Source organism: Parus major, chromosome 1, assembly GCF_001522545.3.
Source record: "Parus major isolate Abel chromosome 1, Parus_major1.1, whole genome shotgun sequence".
Classification (NCBI taxonomy): Eukaryota; Metazoa; Chordata; class Aves; order Passeriformes; family Paridae; genus Parus; species Parus major.
The window spans coordinates 8,258,399-8,284,850 of NC_031768.1; the positions used below are offsets into that span (position 1 = coordinate 8,258,399).

At 40.6% G+C, this 26,452-nt stretch overlaps 1 protein-coding gene and 1 long non-coding RNA gene across 2 annotated transcripts in view; one reads left to right on the forward strand and one right to left on the reverse strand.

The window, feature by feature from the left end:
- The window catches only part of LOC109022815, a 50,370-nt gene extending 46,142 nt beyond the window's left edge, over positions 1-4,228 (forward strand). Inside the window, exon 3 of the long non-coding RNA XR_002002151.2 lies at positions 3,619-4,228. This is a non-coding gene — a long non-coding RNA (uncharacterized LOC109022815). The remainder of the gene's footprint in view (positions 1-3,618) is intronic.
- Positions 1-26,111, reverse strand: OTC (ornithine carbamoyltransferase). Its single transcript, XM_033512089.1, has 9 exons — positions 25,887-26,111; positions 25,257-25,338; positions 17,608-17,695; positions 12,245-12,398; positions 5,231-5,353; positions 4,509-4,562; positions 4,254-4,403; positions 3,593-3,730; positions 1-1,610 (listed from the first exon to the last, which is right to left on the reverse strand). The coding sequence occupies exons 1-9, from the start codon at positions 26,061-26,063 to the stop codon at positions 1,551-1,553; spliced, it is 1,026 nt and encodes a 341-aa protein (XP_033367980.1). The 5' UTR covers positions 26,064-26,111; the 3' UTR covers positions 1-1,550.
- Between the last annotated feature and the right edge of the window lie 341 nt (positions 26,112-26,452).

Consider the following 26,452-nt stretch of genomic DNA (forward strand, 5'->3'; position numbering starts at 1 on the left):
TGCAGTGAACTCCAATTTAGAAAGGAACTGAATAATGCTTTGCAGCTGGTCAGAAAATGCAAAACCATTGGCAGAATTTTTTAAAATATTGCAGACATTGTCCTAGTATTACAGTGAGAAAATAAATGAAACTATTTAGAAGCATCAAAGAAGGTGTTTGTTATTAGTTAACTCAAAGTTTTACCCAAAATATTAAATGCATATACCCAGATATCACAAAAGTTAAAAATGTCATGAATTTGTTTACTACTGAGAAGGATTAGCTGAAATGTATTACAGTGAAAGGCAAAATGCAGCAATTTCTGCAAGGAAGCTGTATAAGTTTCATCATGTGGTGCCCCTCATTTTTGCCCAGGGAAAGAAAATAGAATATGCATTTCTATAGCCAAAATTCTGTTTTGGGAACGAAGGTCTAGTGGAGATAGGCACAGAACGAACCAGTTTCTTCTGGCTGTCTCTCTTTGCTGCATCCAACTCTGTGGAAACAGCTCTATTCCAATCCCACAGCAATATCCCCCAGTGCCAGCCCACAGGAATGTCACGGAGGAGGATAATGATCACAAGGTCTCTATATTTTTGGTGTCAAACTGGAGTGGGATTTGGAGGGTGGCTGGAGAACAGAAACAGGAGCCAGGGTGCCCAGGGAAGAGCAGGCAGCCAAGGCAAACTGCAGCCCTGCTTCTCCACACACACACTTCCCAAGATCAGCAATTTAAGGGACGGGTTTATGTCTGTCATATTGCTGCCTGGAATCAAAAGACAAAACTTTCCAAACAATATTAAGAGTGGTAAGATAGAAAGCAATTATTTAATGAAAACTTTCAGGTGTGCAAATATGTCTCAGAGCATGCCTGATACAGGATTTTGACAATTTTTATAAAGATAATTTATTAGTACATCTAGCAGGTACATCCAATTGGAGACCAGTTGCCCCAGTAACCCATCCCTGGGTCTGCCCCTCTGGAGGGGTTTGTTTGTCTTATATGTTGTTATGTCTCTCAAATTCTGTTGGAAAACAAGGTGTCCTTGTTAGAAATTCCTTTCTTGAGAATAAGACTAAACCTAATTTCAAGAGTGTGTAAGAAAGGATTAGCTTATTGTTCTAAAATGTGAGAGAGGGCAGGAAAAGCACTAGAAGCTATACAACTATATACTAAAAATCTACAAAGCTACAAATATGTGAAGAAGCTAAAAATATGTAGGCATCAATATCACACAGTGCAAGCCCCACCACACCTACATGTAGACTGTATCGTGCTTATGCTGCTGGCAGACCCAACCATTAATGTACAACCTTGGAATGTTTTCCATGATGCTGATCCCTAAAAAGAAGGGCCAGCTTGGAGCATCCAGGTGAAAAGCAGCTTCTGCAATGGTGTTTATAGTCTTGAACATTTTCACCAGTGTAATGCAATATTATACAGATAACTACATGGTTTTATTAAAAAAATCACTCATTGCCTTGGTCCTTTCTGAAGAAGATCTATGTGTTTGCAGACCAGAATATTCTGCTGATGAGGAATATTTTTCTCCTGGCAGGAATCCAAGCATCAAAATGTGGGTTTTTGTAGCTGTGGTGAGTAATCTGTCAGCAGGGAAACCATGACAGCCTAGAGGAGGAAGAGAAGAAAAAAATCCAATCACATTGGAAACAGATACTCCATAAAAATAAATAAAGGGGAAATATTTTCCAGCTCTGAAGCCTTGTGTTGAAAGTTATTATCCTGACAAAAACGGCACACTTAGATTTATTTGCTAGAATTTCTGATGATGAATCAGACAAGAGCTGAAAATCAGTTAGGATGTTCTGTATTGTAGCTGATAGATTTTCTCAGTGTGGACAAAATATATTAATGGACATCTTAGGAGCAATTCACACAAGCATTTAGATCAAATGCTGAGGCCCTTTTGGCATGTTGTGATGTATTCTCAGCTACTTCTAGGAGATGGTGTAGGTACCCAGACATCACATGGGCTGGCTTGTGGATTTCAGCAGTTTCCATTAGCATCAGTGAGAGCCACGCTAGAATATGGGCTCTGAAATTTATCCCAGTTTAGCTATACCCTCTATAGTGACACATGGAAAATCCTCACTGAGGTTAAAAGTGTGCCATCCACCCCTCCTGCCCTGCCTTAGGCACAGCTGTGAAATGGGAGAAATGGGACTGTCAGCTAAATAAAATGTGGTGCAGCAGCAGCTCTGCTGTCCCTCCCACGCCTGTGCCCACAACAAACCCCACGCTTGCCTGGCTTTGCCAAGGCTTTACCTGGTTCACACTGCTGTGATTTCACAGCAGCAGGGTCTGACTGCACACTGTTCTTCTGGCCCAGCACTGGATTTGTGAGGGCTCTCCAGGGGCTGTGGTCTTGCTGCCTGTCCTTCCTTTCCCCTCACCACTGCCCAGTGTGAAAGGCCACCCCAAGCACACAGAGGTGGCAGAATCACAGCTCTGCAGCCCCTCGGTGCTGCCCTTTCCTGGCTGCACTCAGCCCTGCCTGGATCTACAGCTGAGCAAATAATCTGGTCTTCAGTTTTCTCTCTGTGCTGAAAGTGGCAGAAAATACTATATAAACAAGACCCATACATTCATTATTTTTATAGGTTGATAAATACAAAGATGACATTTTCCTTTCCTCGCCAGCCCCCCCCCAAAATGTGCATCTGGAACCCAAAGAAAAGGGCTTCTTTTTTAAAAAAAATAAAATTAGAAACATTGCAAAATTAAAATAAAAAATCTGAGCATTTTTTTAATTTTAAGGACAAAACTATGAATTTAACACAAATTTGTTAGTAATTTTGACAGTGTCCAGTGTCTGAGGTTTTAGCAAACATACCATTCACCCCCTTATTTCTTCATTTGGAGCACATCTAGACTTCATCTCAGAACTATGACAATGCCATCTCTGTTTTTCTTTTCACCCCTGAAAGTTTTCACTAGCTTTTGTCAACTTGGTGGAACTAAAGCCAAAAATAAATAATAGGCTACTGAGATCTGGCAGTGATTTTCTGAAATTCTAGGAATGCTGAGAGGGGAGTTATGGTTTATGTTAAAGGCCAAGTGTCCTCTCATGGTTCCCATGGATCACACAGTGTTAACCACACCATAACTTTTCAGGATCTTTCAAATCTTTGCTCTTCCAGCATTTTCTCAGGGAAAGTTCCCATTGGTGTCAGCAGCAGCTTTTCCTGAGAGAAAATAACTGGTTTTAAGTGTTTGGGAAACTGTAGTTTCTAAGAACAGATCCTGGGACCCCAGCATTTAACAGGTTTTAATTGAGAAGTTGAATTAATCATTAGAGTAAAAAAAAAGACAGTTTATATTGCAGATTTCACTTAGTGATAAAACCTGGGTCAAGCAACAGCGGATTATCACCAAAATAGATCCCATTTGTATTTTGTATCCCAAAAGTATTTGTGCTAAATGTTGTCTGTGTCAAAATTGTGATGTGCTCTGGGGTAAATTTGAAATATGTGTTTTAACATTCACTATTTATTGTGGAACCAGGTTGAGTTCAAGCCTGTTATGTAAGGCAGAACAGAATTGACCCTAACCTCCAAATACTGTTATCTTCTTTGTTTTTTTTTTCTTACCATAATTGTCCATTTTCTGTTTTCAGCCTCCTGGAAAACCAATGACCGTGGAGAATAAAATACTTCATCATCAACTTCTTCAGGTTTTCTGGGCAAACAATGTAAAAAAGTCCAGTTGGAAGCAGCAGATTTTGCAGTCTGTAGATTAAAAAGCATATAAAATAGAGACATATGTGAGGACATTAGTAAACTTCTTAAAGTAAAAGGTTAACAAATTTTATATTAACTCCCACTCTTGTTATTTGGATGACGAGCTCAGAATTCCACTTTAAAAGAATTTAAAGGACTTTAAAAGAATTCCTCATCTGTTAATAAGATGGGAATATCTCCATGCAAGTCTGTAAGAGTTCAATGTTGATTTCACAAAAGTCAGAAAATCACTCCAATTTCTCTGACTTTAGAAGGGAAGTGAAGATCTCTCTGCTGAACATGCTCTGAGCTGGATCTCATTGGGAAGCTCTGAAAGAGGCCGAGTCATGTGGAACGTATGACATAACTCAAACTTTGTTATCTCTGTAAGTGTTTTAAGCTGGAGGGAGGTTTGCACGCGGCTTTTCCATGACCTCACTCAAAAAACCCACAAAATCATGCTGTGTTGATGTTGATTCTTATAAATACAAACTGTAAAAATGCAAATAAAACCCAAAATCTCAGTTTTTACCTGCATTGTTATCTGATAACCTTGAAAGGCCTTTAGCCTTTCTTTCTTCTCTTCCTCTTGTCCCATGCTTATCCATGTGTCTGTAACTAAGACATTGGCACTGTCTGCAGCTTCCAAAGGGTCTGTTGTGAGAAGTAACTTGGTACCATACTAAAATGAATAAAATAAGGAAGATCACTAAGACAAGGAACTTCATTTATAATGAAAATAAACTCTACTCAAACTGTTCTACTAGGCTGTTTCTTAGGATCCTACCTCTTTGGAGTTCTGTTCGGTTATTTTAGTTATCCTGGGGTCTGGTTCAAAGCCCTGATGAAAGAGATGATAGGTAAGACATCATGGAACATGTATAAGATCTTCACTAATTAATATGAATGGTTAGAAAAATATTTATTGGACCATTGGCCATGGAAGAAGACTATCTTTCAGAACTGTAAGACTTGAGAAATCTGTGTTAGTTTTGTTGAAAGTTTATTTTGGAGGTAAAGTAGCATAAAATGTTCTAAAAATATAAGAAAAATGTAATTTGATAGTTACAGAATTAAATGCATATATAACATTTTTTTTTTTTTGTTCCAAACTGATTTGTAAAAATATTTTTTATTGTATTACAATGCAACATTCTAAAATGCTGCACCACTAATTTAAACAAAATGAGATGCATCTGAAACAGGCTTAATATTTTTTGGATGTGGAGAGTGCATTGGATGGCTTGGTAAGGCTTTATCAAATGGAACTGTGATACTCCATGATTTATACTCCTGTCATGTATTCCCATTTGTGATGTTGGACTCAGTAGAATCACTCCCGCTCTGCATCCAAATCACTGGATCAGGATTTTGTAGCTTGGCTGTGAAAAGAGGCACTCCAGATAGATGTGGGCACCCCCAGCTGGGGCCCCTGACCAATGCCCGAGTGTTTGAGACCAGCCTGGCTGACGTTTGCCTTCCTTTCTCTGCGGGTTTGTTTCTCCTCACCCTGGGAGTGGCAATCCGCAGGTGCGCTCCCAGCTTTGCGGCGCTCACCATGAAGGAGTGCAGGACGTTGTTGCCGTCCCCGATCCAGGCGATGGTGAGCCCCTTCAGCCCTCCGTAGTGCTCCTGCCAAAGCAATCACAAGCTCTGCGGTTACATTCCAGAGGAGCTGATGGACAAGAGGGAATGATCAGAAGGGTCTGGCTGCTTTCAAATGCTACCTACATGGTGCACACCTGGAACTACTGCTCCGACAGGATGGTCACGGAGGGAAAGCCCCCCAAGTCATACAAGAAGGCCACGAGTGCTGCTCCTTCCCCTGGAGAAGGATTCATTGGCACATGTGGCACGTGGTGAGGCTCAGACTGAGAGATTCAGCACCAGACACAAAGTGATTTTAGCATCACTGATGTACAGCTGCTCTTTGGGCCTCAGAAATATCAGTGAACGTTAGAAATTAATTTATAGACAGTCCTAGTGCCTGGAATAGAACTCCTTCCAGTTTCCCCCAAACTGTGAAAACATCCCTGTGGAGATTTGCTCTGGCTTGGTTGCCTCTACACACTGTTCTATGTGGCCATGGCAGTGGCCATGTCCTGGGAGTGCATCTTCACCCCACAGCTGCACAGGACAGCAAAGAGCAGCAGTGTGAGAGCAGCTGTGCCACTCATGGCCTGCAGCATTTGTTCTCCATTGTTCAGCCAAAGAGTGCAGGGATTTTTTTTTAAAATGTGGATTACCCAAACTTGAAAGAGCTTTACAGAGTTAACTGTGGTTTTGCCTGATAGCACCCACAGCCCGGCCATGTGCAGTTACTCTGTCCTTCCACCCCAGCAGATAAGGCCTGAGGAGGAACAAGAGTAACAGGAGTTACATATTTCCAGAGCAGGACAATTTGAGGCTCCTTAATGAACCTTGTTTTAAATCTGCATGTTTATAGGCACTTAAGCTGATACCAAAACTTTTACAAAGATGTAACCATATTCTCCTATAACCCTGCTCTATAAAACTCTACCTCTTGAAACAATTTCTGAAGAGCCTTTTATTCTTAGTTCAAATCTGGGCCATGCTACAATTGCATTGTAGTAGCTGGAAGCCAGAGAGTATTTCAACACTTCATGTGACATGATTCAATGCCTGTCAGAGAGGATAAGCATCCACATTGTACTAAGTGGCAACCTTGCAGGCAGTTACAGAAAAGATGCCAAAAGACTGAACAGGAAAAGGGCTGGGACTACCCCCTCCTGTCCTGGCAGCAGCTTCTCCTAAACAAATAGTTTGTGAAGCTGTTCCAGAACAAAGTTATTAGCATTTCTTTCAGTGACCACAATTTTGAGTCAAAAATAGTAGTACTTGAAATACTGAATGACATTAAAGTGCTGTAAACAACTAAATCTGATGGAGTCCTAGGCTATTCAGATTTAAGGGCTAAAACTATGTATTGCAAAAATATCATTTTTTCAGCCAATATTTGTTAACAGCAGGCCCATTGGCAGAGGTTGGATGCAAGGGCATTTACAGGAGAACAAATCAGAACTTTGTGGACATGGAAGTTATTTCAGTATAACCATTCTTCAGGGCTCCAAGAATCTTTCAAAGTCCTTCCACATCTCCTAGCAATGGTGCTCCTAGAAGACCAAACCAAAGCATTTATTTAAGGTGTTGTTTCCCCTTAGGGATTACTGATAGCTGAGATCAGAACCCACAGCCAGAAGCAAGTGAGACAGTCCTGAGTTTTTTTCATCTCACTGTTTAAAAATAGACATCTCAGCCTTAATACTCAAAGCATTGACTAGAGTCACAAATACACTGCTATGTTAAACAGCTTCACCTTATTGCCAGCTGCTACTCTGTGTTAAAAGCAGCACAGTGCATACTAAGTGCTGTCCCCTGTTTTCCCAAGCTACAAGCTGTTACAGATAAAATATGGAGAACTGGATGTGTCTGTATAATGATCCCTGATACACACTGCAAATTGCAAACCACATCTGCAGTGACTACTGTGCAGAGTGGACACAGGCTGAGCTGATTTGAATGGAGATGTTTTGCTAATGGAAGGAGTCATAGCAAGGCAGAATCAAGCTGTGTGTGTGCCAGTAGAGCCTGTTTTGTACCCTGAGCTAGGCTTTGTGCTGCCACTGGTGCGCTGCTGCTGTAATTCAAACCTCTTCATCTAAAGCCAGATCACTGTGACTGTGACTGTACTGCTTATAAGCAAACACACACCCTCAGCTTCCAGCAAAGATGAGGTGACTCTGTTGGTGAAAACCAGAAAATTTGCAGGTAATACAAAAGCTACAGTAAATGAGTCACGCTTCCCCTCCTTCCTACTCCCTCTTTTACATGTGCTTATGCAATCACTCAGGTGAAATCCTGATAAAAGAGTTTTGCATGATAGTAACACTCTAAATTAATTGAGAGCCTTTACAATACCTGCTGATCACAAGAACCTCTGAAGATATTTCCCCTTTGCATCCCTCCCCAACTTTTACAAGTTGTGTTATATTGATGTAGGCTTTACTCCTGCATGGGTGCTCTGCAGTTTCACACTACATTTAGAATATGACTCCTAGTAAAGCCACACACAAAAAAAATAACATATTTGGAAAGTCTAGCGCTCTTCTCCCTTATGAAGCCTTTTGGCAAACTAGGAATTGCTGCTGTAGTGCCATAAAACTCGCCGGTTATTCTCCTGAAAATTCCCAGCTAAATAAGTAATACCAATTTTACACTCAATTTTTTCACCCTCATGTTGTTTTCACAATGTTTCATTCTGTTCTTATCCATGGCTGTATCGGTGTAGGCAACCCTGGGAAAAAATAAGTATGCTCAGTGATTTGACCCTGCTGTATGTGTGGAGAAGACTGGGTTAACTAATTAGGGACGTTTGTGTCTGCCTCTGCCTGGACTTGCTTCCAGCGAGACTGAAACTCTGACACCGTTATAGATTAATTCTGAAATGTTTGACCACAACTGTCATAACAGCCCTCAATTAAAACAAGCTTTTGAATAATGAATCAATAATCTGTCAAATTTTAAAATGGAATGCCAGGGACTAATCAAAGCTTTAGCCCTTTGGGAGACAGTGCAGTCCAGTAAATGAGAAACTGGGCAAACTTGGATCTTCCGGCTTTCAAACTGGGCTTAAGGCAGATGCTGGGCCAGTTATCTTTCTTACTCCCACACTGCTTTTTTGTCATGGTAATTGATACAGTATATTTTAGAGGATCAGGACAGATCTTAGTTGGGATTTCTAATTGTTAGAATAATAAAGATGATGATGGTGATGAATATGAAAATTGTGATAATTTCAGGTCTTGGGGTCACACAGAAGGAGAAGTTGAGAATATACTGCAGCCCTTTTCAAGCTGGGCAACATTATTTGTTATGCTGTTTGAAAAGAAATCACCGATGTATTTCTTATGCCAACCGTTGCTTTCTGAAAAAGCAGATTCCCTCCAGAGCAGTGACATAAAAAGCCAGTGGCATATGGATCCACTCTAATTACCAGTGTGGCCATCCTGCAGTCAGCGACAAGTGAGCTGATTTGGCCAGTGACATTAATATCAATTGAATCAATGTCAATACCTGGGCTGTCTCTGGAATACCAATTGTGTGATGCTGCCCTCCAGCCACGCTGAGCCGAGCAGAGGCTGAGCCACAGCTCCTGCCCAGGACACCCAGAGACACCGGCTGGACTCAGCACACGGCTGTCACAGCACAAGCAGGGGAGTAAAGGGGCTCAGCGTGTGCTCACAAACTCTCAGTCTTCAAAATCCCCAAACCCTCAAAATCGGGTTCTTTACATGTTTGCAACCATTTTGAGTGGGTTATAACTCAAACACACTCCATTCAACACAACCTTTAAGACAGAAGGTAGTGTATATACATGCTAAGAAAAAGGTTTATCTTGGCATAATAGAGGGCATTAACCCTGAGCACAATATTAAAGAACAGAGCCAGCTTAGACTTCAAACATGTGAGGGGATCCAGGCTGCTCAGGAAGAAGGCACTGGGCAGGAGGATTCTGAACCTGAGGAAACTCACCCCAATATTCATAACAGAAGCACACTGCGTTTCCTGAACATTTCCAGGATGAGAATTTGCCCTGAATACAGAATGAGAATTGACAGCCCTGAAAATAAACCAGCTGCATTGTTTGGGGGGATGCAATGGACTGTACTAAAATAATGATACTAAAATGCACCTGTGAACAAGGAATCAGAAACTATAAACAAGAAAACATTTTTTCAAAACAAACTGCAATTATATAGTTTCAGACTAAAGAGAAAGTACTCCAGGAGGGTTCAAGAAGGCACACGACAAAATTAATAGGATATATAAAATGGAAGAAGAAAAATGTGCTAAGCATGAAGAGGGTCAGAGTGCATGTATAGCTGCACTGGAAAACAGAGAAGGAAAAAAAATATAAAATAATAAAAGGTACATTTTGGGTATGTACTTACAGCAGAGAGGAACAGATCCATGCAGGGAAATATTTATGGGTATAGGGAAGAGGCATTTTTTAAAGAGAAATTAGCTGCACAGAATCTGTAGTTACATTTAAATATTAGGCTAGCAGTCTGTGCTGCTATTGTAGTTTGCATATATGTATAAATCAAATAAATTGCCTTTGCATTGTGCAGAAAGAGTCTAAATATTATATATGGACTTTCAACTCATTTAAAGAATCAGTGGTACCATTCCACATCCCTGTATTAATCTTAAAGCAGGCATAAATTTCATGACATCTTGCTGAAAATCCCAGGAGAAGCTTGAATAGGGTAAGTAGCAACTAGGCCCTGTGGCTCACACCTCTTCAAGAGTTAATCTCACTTCTATGGCCTGGCGAAGTTCATTATATGATTAAAGCATTGTTTCATTACATGCCAGTCCAGTCTTCTCCAGCTCACTGTACAGTGCAAAGAGAAAAAAAAGGGAGCAGAGGAAGAGGTCAGAAAGGGAGAGTTCAGGCAGTGCCATCACCCACAGGGAGCTGCTGAGAGCTCTCCCCTGCCTGCCCCTCTCTCCTGGATAAGAAAGCAGGAATGGAAAGTGAGTCAGCAACCAGCAGTGCAACATGCCCTTGGCATAGCAGGGTGGCCACCCAGCTGCCCTATAAAGATCTCCTGACGAATTTTGGGCTAAGGAACATGCTGTAAAGAGTCAGGGAGAGATGGGCAGATGGAGGAAATGGTGCTCTGCTTATTGGGCTGAGTGTGAAAGTGCTGCAAATTTAAAGAAACTTCCATGTTTGTCTAAAAGCTGAGCCATTCCTTGTGATCTCTGTAAGTGCTCACTTTGTCATGACACCTTTCCACATCAAATATATCTTTTGTTTGAGCACCAGCTGCTATGGACCTGTTTCTTCATCACCAGAGTCATCCTCCCTGGTGCTTGGTGCAGCAAGGACACCCACAGCTGTTGGTGCTGCCCTTGGCATTCAAATCAGGAAAAAGTGCAGCCTGTGGGCTCATATTCACCCGGAGCTTCTACCTATACAGGGATGCAGTGGAGGAGGAGCAGAAGGTGATCAAAGGGGCATGTTCTCATCCTTTGTTTTCCATAGGCTTTGCCCTAAGATCAGAGGAGAAAGAGATGCATCACCAGAAGGTGGCTGAGAGACTCAGAGGTGACTGAGGTGACTCATTGGTCTCTTCATTAACTGGAGGTGGAGTAGAGGACAACTGTGAGCCTGGCTGCTGGAGCCAGTGGCCGAGACAAAACCACGTTTAGGGGGGGAGATATCCATGGTTGTGTGGGATGTGTGTCGCAGATTGTTCCTGAAGAGTGTTGCTCTCAAGTGATAAAATGCTAATTAATAAGGTGTTTGCAAGACAGAACACCCCACAAACACAACCAGAACATTCTCCTGACTTATATTTGCACAGAGTGCTTACAGTGAAATGATGACATTCTCATTACAGCTTACTGTTTTATGCAATTTGAACATTGAGCCTGGCTCAATGTGATCTCACAAATCTCCCTTATCCTGAGGTCTGTAAGCATTTCAGTCTCAAGTTCATCAGTTTTTGCTGGTCTCTTCACTGTGAATATAAAAAATTTACAAAAAATACTTAAAGTAAGTGATTTTCAGCAAACACATGATTCTTTCAGTATTTAAGGTTTAAAGCATGAATAATTTAATATTACTCTCCCTAGATCTCTCCCACACACTGAATGTCCCATAGCAAAGTCCCCAACAGCCAAGAAACATATCTGATTGAATCAGGAAATTATTCTGCCCTACCGTTTTCAAGCAGTGTGGTTTTTATTCATTCAGAAAGTAAACAAGGTCAGAGGAGTTCATCATAGTTGTCAAGCAGCCCTGCATTATAATAATCTTTTTTATAAGCCAGATTCTCAACCAATTGTAAACCCACATAGTCCTTCTGTTCACAGATAAACATCTGGTATTCTGTGTGTAAAATATTATCCTGCTGTCAGATCCGCTATTACATTAGATAAAAATAAAAATATGATCTCTTTTAACTGTTCTGTGATGTGAGCAAAGTTTAAAGTGGTTAAAGTGCCTGAACATTAAGCATTTGTACTGGTAACATTAGCTGGCTTTTCAAAATAAATTTGTTCAACCGATTTCCTAATATATAAATAGTGATTCCTTTTAAGCTGTCCATAGATTAGGGAGGAATCGAGAGCAAACTACTGAGTGTTTTTAAGTCAGTGGAAAAACTTCTGCTGGCTTTGCCTGAGCCAGATTCTCATCTTTGTCTTAATATGTACAGCCCTCTGAACATTCCGTGAATTGCAGACTAATCCCAATGAAGAACTTAATTTTATGCTTAACTTCAGCCCCACTACAGCTGATAGGACTACGTAATTGTTTTAAATTAAACAGGTCCTTAATTATATTGCTGGATGAAGATCTCTTTAAACAACAAGTGCCATGTAATTGCTACTTTGAAAAACCTGGGGATAAATGGTTTTGAAGCTGACTTCCCCAAATACTTCCTAAGAATTAGCAAAAAAAATAAATAAATAGTTTGTTATTTTTACCTGAAGAGTTAGGTAATCAGCTAAAATCTGAAGAGGATGGTATAAATCAGATAATCCATTGATTATTGGGATGGTGGCTTCTTTTGCCATTAGGTCCAGATCATTATGGTTATAAACTCGAGCCAAGATTGCATTTGTCATGCTGGACAGCACCCTAGAGATGGCAGAAAACACTCAAGTCAAACATAATAAATATATGCCTATTGCACTCTTCATCGTGCAATACATAAATATTAATGAGAAATGGTAATGAATCAATATTTTTCAGCTATCTGAATAATTTATCATGCCTGCAGAACAGACTCAAATGTAGTCATTTAACAAGCTGCTAATAAGTAAGAAGTTTCACTTCCTAACACTACTATAGTAAGTAAATGAAAACTGCTGCTCTATGTTATATCCTTTTCTCCTTAGCATTTCATTGGAGATGGAACATCAATACATGTTAAGCTCTCTGAACTAAGATAAGAGATTGTGTGATACTGTAACATTTGAAGAATTTGATAGGCTCAGAAGAGATAAGGTATATGATTTTTTTCAGTCTTTTAGCAAAGAACAAATGTAGCATTGACTGAATATTATAGACTCTGTACAGTAGCCTGACTTCATGAGGGTCAGCAATACAGATCTGTCCTGTCTTAGATTACCACAATTATTTACAGATCTTAATAAACACAGAAACAGAACAGGCTGGGGTTTTTGGCCTGTCTTCTCCTATCTACACACCTGTGTATGGACTCACATGGTATCAGCATTCAAGTAATGCCCAAATTTCAAACTCAGCACAAGGGAAGAGGTTGCAGGAGCCCCTGTACCACTCAGGCATTAACCTCATTTGCTGAAGTGTGAAAGACACAGAGATTAGCATAGTGGATTAGCATAGTATACTCTGAATTTTTTAGATAAATTAAATATGGATTGGAGCTCTTAATTTCTCTGCACTTCTGTGTTTTAATCAGGCCCTGAAGCCTGACTTTGAAGTAGCATTTTTTGTGTTTTCATGTTATCTAAAATAGGACCTTAAAACAAAACAAGGGAGGACTGAATTAGAAATATGTGGAAAAAAATCTTTGCTGTATCTGCCTTCCTGATTAGCCATGACAAATTCTTGCATCTCCTCTTGTGGAAATTAGGCTGTTAATACCATCATCAGCAAGGTCTCTGATGAAGTCAGTAACAAGTATTTTCTACTGACTCCAGACATTCCTCACATAAGCAAAGCCCTTATAAAATGTTACAAGATTGCCTACACAGCTCTCTCTGAAGAAAAGGCTGTCAATAGCAGCTATAGATGAAAAGGAGGAACTGAACAAGGTATTTACTGATTACAAAGAATTGGAACAGTTGCTGTTGGTGCCATTATTTCTTAGCTCACCAATTTCTTTCTCTGGGGGAAACCTGTTCTGTCCTGTGTGCATGATTCCTTTTGTCAGCCATGTAACTGGTAGACACCCTAAACTAGACACAGCCAGTCCCCATAAGTCATGGGGAAATTGTTCATTTTCTTTAGAACTCTTTTTTCATTTAGGATGTCAGGACACCTGATTTCTATTTGACACAAGCTGATCAAGAAATTAAAGAAAATGGTTCCTTCCCAGGATATGCCATTATGGAAAATTCAGTCATAATCACCAGCTAGTGAAAACTGCTGGACTTTCATCTTCAGTCTGTTGAAAATAGGTATCAGACTTATTAGACACCTACCAGCAGGACATCAGACAATCCTTCTGCCAGCATTTCTAGATGTCATATTTTAAAGTAGGAAAATCAGCTGTAAACAGGCTTTATTCTTTGTGAAATCAAAATAGAACTAAACAAATAACTCTCACCTGGAGGTCTCTGATTATAGGGCAGTGATTAAGTCTCCAGTAATTGAATCAGTTTAAAGGAAACCATGTAAGGCTGGGATTGTATGGGGAAAAAAAGGTCCTGAATAGATGAGTCATACCAAAGGTGAAGTTTTAGAAGCTGAGGGGCTGTAAGTATAAGTTCATCAGGTGACTACATTTAGGGTTCTTATTTTACCAACCATTAGGTCTTTCTCTCTTTTCATTCTTTTTCAAAACCGTGAGGCTATGAACTTCAAAATCCCAGAGCCTGGAAATATGTTATATTGGAACACTGAGTACATTGGAACACTGCATATTTTTCTTTTTGAAGTAATTTTTATTTCTACAGAGAAAACCTGATTTTTTTTTTTTCCTCAACTGTATCCTCTGAGGAATCCAAAGTGAAACACAGACTATGTCTTTTTGGTATGGCAGACCTCTGAATCTGAAAATGGAGCATTTGCATATATTTTGTATAGAATATTGCTATGGAAGGCAGTTTTGGTTTTGTTTTGAAAGCTTATATCCATTCAAAGGCTTTAAATTTTTGATAAAACTACTTCACTTTCACTCATAGTCTCACAGGAACAGACAGTGGATTTGTTCTCAGCAAAGTAAACCCATTCCCCATAAATGCAGAGATTGATGCTCTAATAATTCCAGTGGACTGGTAAAATCACCCTATGAGTTCTTCAGGGCTGCCACTGAACCTGATGGCCACTGAGCTTTAGTGATGCCCAGTGGAACTGCTCTACAGTGGGAAATACAGACATAGCACTTATATTTAATTTCAGGTAATATATCAGGCATGTTAAACAGCACTGAAAAGCTTAGAGCTCCTTAATGGGCGGTAACTTTTTGCCACTGTGTCAGCATAAATGTAAATGTCTTGTGAAGCATGGAGGAACTGATTTATGAGCAGGTAATAAGTCACTGAAAATATGTTCACAGCAGCAATGCTTTCAACCCTTACCTGCAGCAGTTCTAATAAAAACTGTGACTTTTATGGATCTGTGCCCCTTTCACTTTAAGTCTCAATCTCAAGTACTTCAAAGGCCTTCAGAGCCCCAGACACATGGCTGTAAATATTTGAAATACCCTCTGGGTCTACTACAGGCATTCTTTTTTTGTTCTTACATTAACTGAATGAGGTTGGGATGTCATCTTTCATTCACAAGAAGCACCAAGGAATTAACAGTCCAATTGTTCTTTTGGGTAAACCGCTCAGCCTTGATTATGCAGCCAATGGCATTTCTGCTAATGAGAGCAGGAGTGGAGCAGAGCATGTGGGACTCTGTAAGGATTTGGGAAAACCCCCTGTCCACTGTAACTGGTGAGAGCTGTGACTCAGCAGAGGAGCAAAATCCCAGGTAAGAGGGGACTTGTTGTGGAAGAGCAAGCAGTGGCAGAGAAAAGGGGGCTGAAGGTTTGCTTGGGAAGTGGCTGTTGTAGGAACTTTACCCACAGAATGGGGATGCCTTCAGAAAGGCTGCAAGATTTGCTTGCTTCTATTTATTGCCTTGTTTCTTGTAGTTTATTGTTTGCTTTTTTCCTTTTTCGCTTGTGCAAACGAAGGCCATTCAGGACACTGTAAACAAAAGATTTAATGTCCTTTATTGTCACATTTGGGAAAAAGAAGAAATGCAACTGGCCTATATTAAGTGTGTCTGTGTCAGATTTGCTGTAGGGTTGGTGTCTGAATGGCAGAGAGGCTCCAGGTGACATGGCTGGTGGGACAATGCTTGTAGAGGTTATTGCAGGGAAGTGCTTTGGAAGGGCCCTGATTTATCCTCCTCCTTCCTGAAGGTTTGGCTGCTGGGATTTTCAGCCAGCTTTGCAGTAGTGCAGATGAGGGCTGCAAGGTGATCAGAGGGAGGGAGCACCTCGCCTACAAGGAAAGGCTGAGAGAACTGGCATTATTCAGCCTGGAAAAGAAGGCTCCAGACTGATCTAATTGCAGCTTTCCAATACCTGAACAGACCCTACACAAAAGATGGAGAGGGAAAATTTACAGGAGCCTGGAGTGACAGGACAAGGGGGAATGGCTTCAAACTGACAGAGAGTAGGTTTGGATTGGATATTTGGAAGAAATTTTTTATTGTGAGGGTGGTGAGGCCCTGGCACAGGTTGCCCAGAGAAGCTGTGGATGTCCCATCCATGGCAGTGTTCAAGGCCAGGCTGGATGGAACTCTGAACAACCTGGGATGGTGAAAAGTATCCCTGACCATGATGGGGGGGTTGGAAAAATATGATATTTAAAGTTTCTTCCTGCCCAAAACATTCTATGATTCTATAGTTGCAGTTCACTTTGATTCTGGCAGTCATATATCTAGCAGAGAGTGAGAGTTAAGTACTCTCAAACCTCAAGGGACTGAGATTTATGCTTTCTACTATCAACACCCATATGTCTTCCATTTCATCAGTAAAAAAACAAGGAAAGAAAATTTCAAATGTTCAAATGTTTGATTTTTTAAAAAAAATTTCATTTGATTTCGTCACCGAGAACAGCAACACACTTCTCAAACAGTCTCTCCCACTGGCTCAGAGCTGTGGTATTCAGCAGAAGCAATGGAACTCATCTGCCTGATTGCACATTTTGAATTGAGCCTGATGAGCTTGACACTGCATATCTTTCAGCAGAACAAAAAGGACCACTCAGACACTGCTAACCTTCCAACAGCTGGGCCTGACTGCATCGACCTCAGGCTGCAAAAGGGCTGCCTAGAAAGCAAGATAATGCTAAGAGATGAAGCTTTAATAGCTGGAGTGCTGTGGAAAACTGCAGGAGCACCTGCAAAACATGACCTCATGTTCTGCCAGCTTTCTGCAACATCAGAGGCAGTCCAGTGCAGAAAAGCTCTGAGCTCAGGTCCTCCCTGCCACAGCAGTGGGGACAGGCTGCTGGCCATCCCTGCAGGGGGACTGGGCATGACTGACATCTTCCAGGGGTGTCAGAGAAGGGAGCCACAGCCTCCACAGCAGTCCTGGCAGCGGGTAAAGCTGGAAAGGAGGGTGCAGGAAATCTGAAACTGGCTACAAAGTGTTGGTCCAGTTTTGTGCTACTGAAATAGGGGGATCAGAAAGGCCCTGAGTGCCACCCTGACACTACTACAGCAGGCTAAGGCCCACCAGCAGCTGGCCTAACTAACATAAATTACATCTTTGCTTTTTGATTTTGCTCCAAGGGCAGCAGAACCAGAAGATTTGAGTCTTGCTAGAATATATGTGCTGTCATCAGTGGAATTACATGACTACTGGGGTTCATAAAATTGTTCCATTTGTAAATGTAACCCTAATTAACACTCTATATGCCAAAATAATAGTCAGTGTGGGAAGTGTAGGATAGCTTGAGAGGATGGAATAAGGGTTTACTGAGCTAGAGATTGTGTGAGCTGATCTGTAAATATTTAAGAAATTTGGACTACATTCTGACATTTTCCAGAAAGAAAATATCAGCTTCCAAAATTCTGCAAGACAGGTGTCAGGTCAATAAATTACCAAATGCAGTGATCAATCAAGTGACATTTTACCGACCTTGCTGTATCTGTGAGACTCTCATTAGTGCCCAGATGTATATCTTGTGTTGTAAGGAAGGAAGGATGTCCTCCAAGGAGAGCAAATCCTACAGTGAGGAAAAATTTTAAAAAAAGAGAAATTTAACATCAGCACCTCATATTTACAGTCAAGATTCAAAATCTTGATACAAAACACATTTACAAAAAGAAAAGCAGAATTCAGCAGGACATGCAAATGTTAAAATGGTTAGCATTTGACACACAACATTTCAAATAAATGTGCTTTGGAATTAAACCACTCAAATGTATGCCTTACTGAAATCCTTTTGCCATGAGTTCTGATCTGTGATCACAGGAACAGTCCTACAAACTCCAAGGCTACACGTTGCCACAAGCATCACTGTTGCTCCCTGTTAAGTGCCAGGTAATCCATTCATCACGCTGCATTTCTGCTTCATGGGCCTCTGCATCCTAGAAGGTCCATCCAAGTCACTGCATCCTTACAGGGATCAACCTTGTCTTTCATGTAAAGTCAGACAGAAAACCCTAGGCTGCCTCATACACTGTAACAAACTTGAATTTGGTCTCAAATGACCAAGTTCCTTAAAAATGATGTTGTGAGACAGAGAAAATTGAAAGCTTTCAGGCCCTCCCAGCATCCCTTTACCCTTTACCCTGCAGTAGTTAGGAATTTCCAAGGTAGTCCAAAGAACTGGATGGATTTGGCATGAAGAATAAAATCCATTCAAGAACAGGAGAAAGACTTGAGCATCATTGAAGAATATGAAACACTTTGGGGAACTACAAAGGTGTCTACAGAGTGTTTTGAATGAAGACATATTACATGTTAAGGGCAACTCTCAGGTTCTCTGCTGCTTTATTTTAATTGTACCACCAATAGAAAGTTATCACAAGCAACCATCCGACATAGACAGGCAAGAAACATCTTTTCACCAACATCTGAGTCTCTCTGCCTTTGCCTGGTTTAAGTCTGAAGCCTCTTTCTACTGAACCTGAGTGTAAAGTCCCTCATGGCCACACATTGGGAGGATGGGGCCTGATGGGACTGCTTTATGAACTGTCACAGATGGTTTAGCATAAGCCTAGCACAGGACACAGGGTCCCACAGCTGGGGATGTACAAAGTGCACGATTGGAACAGGTTTGTATGTGGCCCTGTAAGGCATTTTCTGTGTGATAAGAACAACTCCCTTTCAGTACAGAAATGTTCTGCAGGCAGATTCTGCCCTGTCACTCACATTTCTGATGGAGGAAATTTTCAGAGAATTTTAGTATGGAAAATACAGCCTTGTTGAGACAACACTGTGGGCTGTGAGTCTTTTATTGTGACAAAAATCTAGAAAGAAGCCCATCTTTATATTTATATTGCCAGGAAGAGAAAGGCTGCACATAGCACAGAAAAGTAGAGACCCCCACTTTTTTGCCAAACTGTGAAGTGTTGGAGATGCTGATGAATTTCATGCTGTTAGAGGAAAAAAAAATTAAAAAGAGAGAGGAAAAAAGAGAAAAATAAATTAAAAAGAGAGAGGAAAAAAGAAAAAAAAAAGTGGAAAAGGAAATTAAAACTAGAAGAAAAGGTCAAAAGCTGCTCAGGCTGGCTGCATCCATTAGATGGCACTGCTGACAGATTCAGCACTGCAGCTTTAGCACAGTGGTTGTACAGGTTTGTCATACATTACAAACTTTGTCCCACAGCTACTTTTTTAAAGAGGATTAAACCAGGACTGAACACTGAAACCTTTCACAGATAAAACCAACAGGTACAGGCAGCAGGTCTGGGCCCCACAGCTGGGCTCCTTACACAGAGCAACCCTTATTAACCACCTTTTCCTGCCAGCAGCAGGGTTGAGGTGAGGTCTTCTGCTCTACATCAGTTCAGACAGCCTCTGGGAGTTTAAAATAGATACAATATTGAGATTACAATAGATAAAATACAATACTGACAAATCATTGTCTTTGGATGCCTCAATTTCCTTAAATGTCAGATTAAAAGTAATGATGCTCCAGGTCCCTGATGAAAGGCAAATTTCTGCTCCCCTAGCCAGTGTCCACTCATTTTATTGAATGGGCTCTTTTTAATTGCTTGTTGTTTTCTTTAAGGATTGCTCCAAATTGCAACAATATTGCAAGTCAGACAAGGAAGACTTCTAAGAATGAAGGGCCATTTGCTACTATTGCTTTTTTTACCTCCCCTCTGCAGCTCAGACACAAACAATGTGTTTAGAGGACTGTGTATGCAAACTACACATTACAGCCTGTTTATTAAGTGCAAATTTTTAAGTCGAGACCTCAAGGATGAACTGTTGTTGGCAGTAACTTATCCTTCCCAAATTCTTATGTATTTTTTTTGAGTCATATACAATTATGTCAGTGGTTTATTCCTGCAATTTCCACACAATACAGCAGCTCTGCATTTTAGGATTCTAAATGCATACATTTTGGTACATGACTCACAATCCAGGCAGGCTCAAATGGACATGTTCTGTTTTCTATAAATGATACCCAGGTAAAAAATGTGAATCTGAACATTTATTCAGAACTGCCAGACGTCAGGCAGCCCAGTCAGAGCTGCCACCTGGAGTCTGTGTACATAGCAGAGCCCTGATGTGTTGGGCTTTCTGCTCATGAACCGGCCATCTGTCCAGGGCTTGGGAACATATTTCCACTGAAAACTTTCCATCTGGAAATACAGGAGCTCTATGCTCTAGTTTTGTATATAGTTGCAGAGACAGAATCGTTTCAGATTCTTTCATCCAGACTACCAGTAGAAAGGGGGAAAAAAATGATGACTTTTGAAGGTATGCAGGTACCAATTCAGCAAATAAACCCTGGAGTGCTATGTTAAACTGGGACATCTAATCCTCTCTGTTGTCACAACCTGGTCATATCCAAAGCCACATACTAAATATTTATACGAATCAACAAACTACTAAATGTTCATACTGCAAATCCAGAATAGATTATTGCTTCATGTCCACACTTCTCACTACTGTTAGTTTTCAAAATACATTTTCACACCTCTTGTTGTGGCACATTATTGACCCCATTTATTCAGACTCTTTCAGACAGGACATGAGTGAAATCTTCATCCCAGGCTGTCCCTGCTACGTGGGGCAGAGGCCAAAAGGAATACTGTAGTTCACAGGTTGGCTACACAGTTCTGGGGCTGTCGCCAGGAGACACACACAGTCATCTTCTCAAAAAAAGAAGGATCTTTTTCAGAATTTCAAGACATATGGATTTGCATTTATTAATTTCCTCATTGCCTGCCCAGATGTACAAAATAGAAAGTATTTTTCCATTTAGACTGATAACAAAGAACTCTCCTAGGCAGCAATTACAGAACATTCCTAAAGCAGAAACTAAAAACTGATAAGCAATTTTTAAAAGTTATTTTTAAGCTACCCTTTTAAGTGGAGAGTAAACTAAGAGTGCATTTTGGCCCTCTGTAAAGGGGCCAAGATAAATAATACTTAAGCCACTCCAACAGAAAACAGACCCTGTACCTGTGCCATGTAATACCATCCCCACTACATTAGTTCATATGCTATGATGCAATTATTTCTGTGACTCTGTGTAGCAGTCTTCAGGCATGGCCATCATGTTCCTCTCACCCCACTGTGTAGGAGGAGTGAGTTGGAAGTAATTCCACTAAAGCCAGTGGCTCTGAACTCCTGTAAGGCTGTTAAGATCTTGTGTATTCCAGTGCACAACAAAAGAAGGGAGGCTGAGCTTTCCAGCTGTGCTGCTTTCACTCCATTTCTACCCTGTGAAATATTGTCTGCATTCAGTATTTCTGAAATGGTTGGATTTATTTATGACTTACTCACTAAAACATAACTGCAGCTGTATATTCTAAGAGCAACAGACAATCAGAATATTTTACACCAAAGCTATAACAAAAACAGAGCATTCACCTTTGTGCCATGCCTGAGGATGTTTATTTTACAAGTAATGTATGACCATGTGAATAGTTCTGTTTTCAAAAAGTACACAAGATTTTATGCAGAATAGGTATGGGATTCTGACTGTGAAGAGGTGACATTTTCCAGTGTAATAGCAGATATGTCACATTTTCCAATAAAATAGCCAGTGACAGAAATAAATCTACTAGGCTCACAGACTGGATTTACTTTGCCACTACTCTGTGGAAGTTACTTCTAGTTTTGCATTAAACTTACAACATCACTACTCATCTTAGAAATGGTAAAATTATATGGATTTCAGAAATGCACATTAGAACAAGATTAAAGAGGCAATGAGTTATACCTCAAGAAACCATATATTATTCAGTACAGTTGCAATGTCATTAGAATAAAACAGGATGTTGGAAAACCTTAAATATCAACTGATCTATTACAATGAATCATAAATTAATGTTTTGATAATCTTCACTTGATCTGGACAACTGGGAGAAATGCAAAAATGTCACCCCTAAGTTAAATAAGGGCACGAAGGAGGACCCAGAGAATACAGACTAAGCTGCCTCACCTTGATCCATGGGAAAGTGATGAAGCAGTTAATCCTGGAAACCATTTCTAGGCACATTAAGGTCAAGAAAATCATCAGGACTAGTTGGCATGGCTTCACCCAGAGGAAGTCATGCTTGAGCACTTTGATCAACCTCTATGATTCTATAACTGGCCTGGTAGATGAGGGGAGGGCGGTGGGTTTTGTCTGCCTGGACTTCATTGTGTCCACTGACAGTGTCTCTCCCATGAGATCCTCCTAGCCAAGCCCTGGATGCCTGGGCTGGATGAGCAGTGTGGGATGGGTTCAGAGCTGTCCACATGGCCAGGCCTGAGAGTGGTGACCACGAAGTCCAGTTGGAGACCAGTGACCTGTGGTACCTTAGGGGTCCTTTTTGTCCAGTCCTGTTTAACACCTGTGTTAAGGGCCTCGATGACTGAGTGTGTTTTCAACAAGTCTGCTGAAGACACAAAACTGGGAGGAGTGGCTGGTACATCACAGGGTCATGCTGCTGTCCAGAGGGATCCTGGCAGGCTGGAAAAATGGTCTGACAGGAGCCCATGAAGTTCAGCAAGAAGAGATGTGAAGTCCTGCACCTGAGGAAGAACAGCCCCATGCACAGGGACATGATGGGAGCCTCCCAGCTGGGAAGCAGCTTGGCAGAGAAGGACTTGGGAGTCCTGGTGGACAGCAAATTTAACATGATCCAGCAGTGTGTGTACCTTTCCAGCAAGGGTGGTGAATGGTGTCCTGGACTGCACCAGACAAATGCTGCCAAGAGGTGGAGGGAGGTGAACCTTCCTCTTCATACAGCACTGGTGAGACCAAACCTCAAGAGTCTGAATTTGGGATCCTCAGTAAGAGAAACATGGACACAGCTGGTATGTCCATGTTAAGAAAGGGTCACAAAGATGGCTGAGGGACTGAAGCATATTTCTATGAGCAGAAGAGCTGAGAGAGCTGGGACAGCACAGCCTAGAGAACAGAAAGCTCAGGGGGATATTGCTAGTGTATATAAACCCCTGAAGGGATGAGGCAAAGAAGACAGAACTAGGTGTTTTTCAGTAGTGCAGTGAGAACAAACTGGGAAGATCCCTCTGAATAGGAAATTCTATTTACTGAAAAGCTGAGTGAACAATGGCATAAGTTGCCACAGAAGATTGTGGAATCTTCATCCTTGGAGATATTCAAAAGGCTTCTGGACATGGTCCTGGACAACTAGATCTAGAAGACCCTGCTTGAGCAGGGGATTGGAGCAGATGACCTTCAGAGATTACTTCCAACTTCAACCATTCTGCTTATTTCTTTTTCAATAATGTTGTTCTTTATAGGCACAGGGACAGTAGGAATTCTGAAAAGACTCCCATGGTGTTAATATGTCCCAACAAACTCCTAGACACTGCACAGAGAAGATTTTGTAATCAGTGCTTTCCAAGTCTCTAGTCTGTAACGAAATCCACTGATTTAGCTGTTTCTGAGAGTTGCAAAGTTTGCTTAGATTAATCTCATCCCCAGGACCTTGCCCTACAAGTGACCTCTCTCAAGTTATTGAAGGGTCAGCTCTTGGGAAGTGCTATTTGAGATGTCTCAGGAACTTTATAAATAAACACTTCAGTGAGTCCACTGCAATTGTCCACTTTCACTAGACACTAGAAAATTTGTATTAAATTATCTTGTTTAGCTAAAAGGAACATATGTGGCCCCACATTTGTTTTGAGTTGGAAATTCTGGGAGGGAGTTATTTGTGTTAAAAAAGCAGCTGAAATGTATAGAATTTTTGTGGGCAGAAAGAACTTCAGTCTGCCTTTGAAGCAAAGTCTTAGGCTTAACAGACTTAAGACCAATTAACTGAAGGTGTGAAGTTAATGCAAAGAAGCTAAATTGCATTAAACTCCCTTGTGGAAGCTCTCACTCAGAAATAAATTTGTTTTATTTCACTGAAGCTTAATTCTCTCTTGGATGAATTTATGTGCTTTAACTCCCTTCCTTAACTTAATTCATTTGAACTTTCTTGAGCTTCCCCCTTCCATAAGCCTTCAAAAGCCAAGGACTAAGCAGTGTTCCCCTCAGAATACAGAAGAATGAAGGATAAACAGATCCAGAGAATTCATTACCTGGCCGTATACCAGGATGGCAGGCAACAAGAAACTGGACTAAAAACTCAGGAATTAAAAGGTGGGTGGTCTTCACAGAGAGGGAACGCACAGTAGTAAGTCCTCATTATCTGAAGAAAACAGAAAGCAGCAAGTCTGATTAAAGAGCAGGATCAGCAGGCAAATGGCTGTGCCAGACAATACCAAGGCAAATTCAGAAATGCTTGAAGTTTACGTATCTGCTTTTTCCTTCCATTATTTTTACCTTCTCTCTTACAGCTTGTAAAGAAATGTGAATACTCAACAGGTTTCCTGTTCCTTCACTAGGGGAAAGTGAGGGATGCTGGGTCAACTTGAATGAGAGAAGAGCTTCCTTGATGCATCATCATTTCAGAGTTATTTCTTGCTATGAATGCTGTGAATGTTATGAATGATGAATGATTTATTTCAGCAGCGCCACTGATTTCAGAACAACTACCATGTAAATAAAGATACCATATGTACATGTTTCAGTGTTGGCAGGACTGTAACCTAAAAGAAAAATGTTCCAGTGCCTGATATTATTAGGCTAATACCCTTGAGTTTTCATCAAGTTATCTTCCCCTGTAGGTAATCATATTAATTTTTCTCCTGAATTTATATAAAGGCATTACTGTGATTTCCAGTCTAAACACATACTTTGAAACGTAACAATGGTAATGCATATTACATTAGGAAAATATTTATTAGAGCTTGCACAAAATTAAATTTGTGATGCTTACTGAAGTAGATGTTAGGAAATGTATATCTTGCCAGTACAGCTAGGAGCTTAGACCAGAAATGCTTACTTCTGCCTGTTACTTTATTTCTGATCTACTGTGTTTTGCAAGATTTTGACAAAATTTCAGTGACCAAAGCCATGTGCTTGTGAAATTAATAATGCAAGGTAAAACACAAGTAGCCACCATTCTTTTCTAATTTTTGATTTCAAAGTTTAGGTTTCTCCTGAGTAGCAATTTCTAAATGCAAAATTATGCATTAAGTGTTTCTTAGTACATACTCAATGTATACAATTTCACATGAAGTCTTACTGTGCTCAGACCTACCTGTTTCTGTAGATAATCTTGTTCTTGTGCTTCTCTTCTCAAAAATCATGGCCAAAGATTTGCCTTGCATCAAAGGCAAATACTGAAACATGAAAAATGAAGGCATTTCAATTTTATAATCATTATACAGTTTAAAGTATTAAATACTTGTTGCACATTTTAATTCACCATTAAAAAAGTTGCAAAAGTGATTTTTTTTATCTGTGGTTTTATTCTCCTGCCCTTCAATAAATTTATTAGCTGTGGAAAAGTTGAAGGCAAAGAAGGAATTTTAGGCCCAAAAGCAACTGCATTTTGGCACTCAGTTTGAGCCAGCATTAAGGAAAACTCAGATACTAATTTAATCCCATGAAGGGAAGTGTGTGGATGGATGAGGTTAGCAGAAAACAGGGAGTTAGCTGCACAAACCTGTTTAACCTTTCCACTCACAAAGTCTTCTGAAGTGTTTAAAGAATATCTCTGCAAACTTCACAGGAAGGCTCTTTGATTCTTAGCACATGATTTACAGTATTTAAGAGCTCATGAGATTTTGTTTAGGACAAGACAGCTGAAAGGCTTTCTCACAATACTCTTCAGAACAGTATTTATTTCAACATCTGAGGGACCTAAATAACAGATAAATCATTTTACCTCTCCTTTGTGCTTTATCCTTTGTTTCAAATCTAATGCCATCCACAGCAAATACTTCAGTTCATCAGCTGTGTAGTTCTGCAGAGTAAGGAGGTCCCGACCTTTCAGATGAACATTCATTTGCACTCGTGTCCCATACCTTTGGCAAAAGAGCAAAAAATGTGTGTATTTTGCCATTCAATGCTAAATTGTACATGTGCTAAAGCCAGTGAGCAAGCACCTGAAATCTCTCCCACTCCCCTCACATGACCCAGCTGGATCATCCTGATAGACTGTGTTAATTAGTTTAACTAACTCCTTCTGTCAGACAGACACAGCAAGCCACTGTGCACTATATCACTGGCCACTGTAATAATGTTTCAAACTGTATTATAAAATGTAATTAGGTATATTTTCTTCTGCCTTCTGAGACGCATACAACTGCATGCTGCCTGTCAAATAAAACCATTCAGAACCTGGTAAAATGACTTCTTGTAGACCCCAAAGCTGCTCTTTCAGGGGACAGAATAACAGAAATGGATATCCATGCTGTTTCTTCCTCCTCAATGCTTTGTGCATGAGTCGAT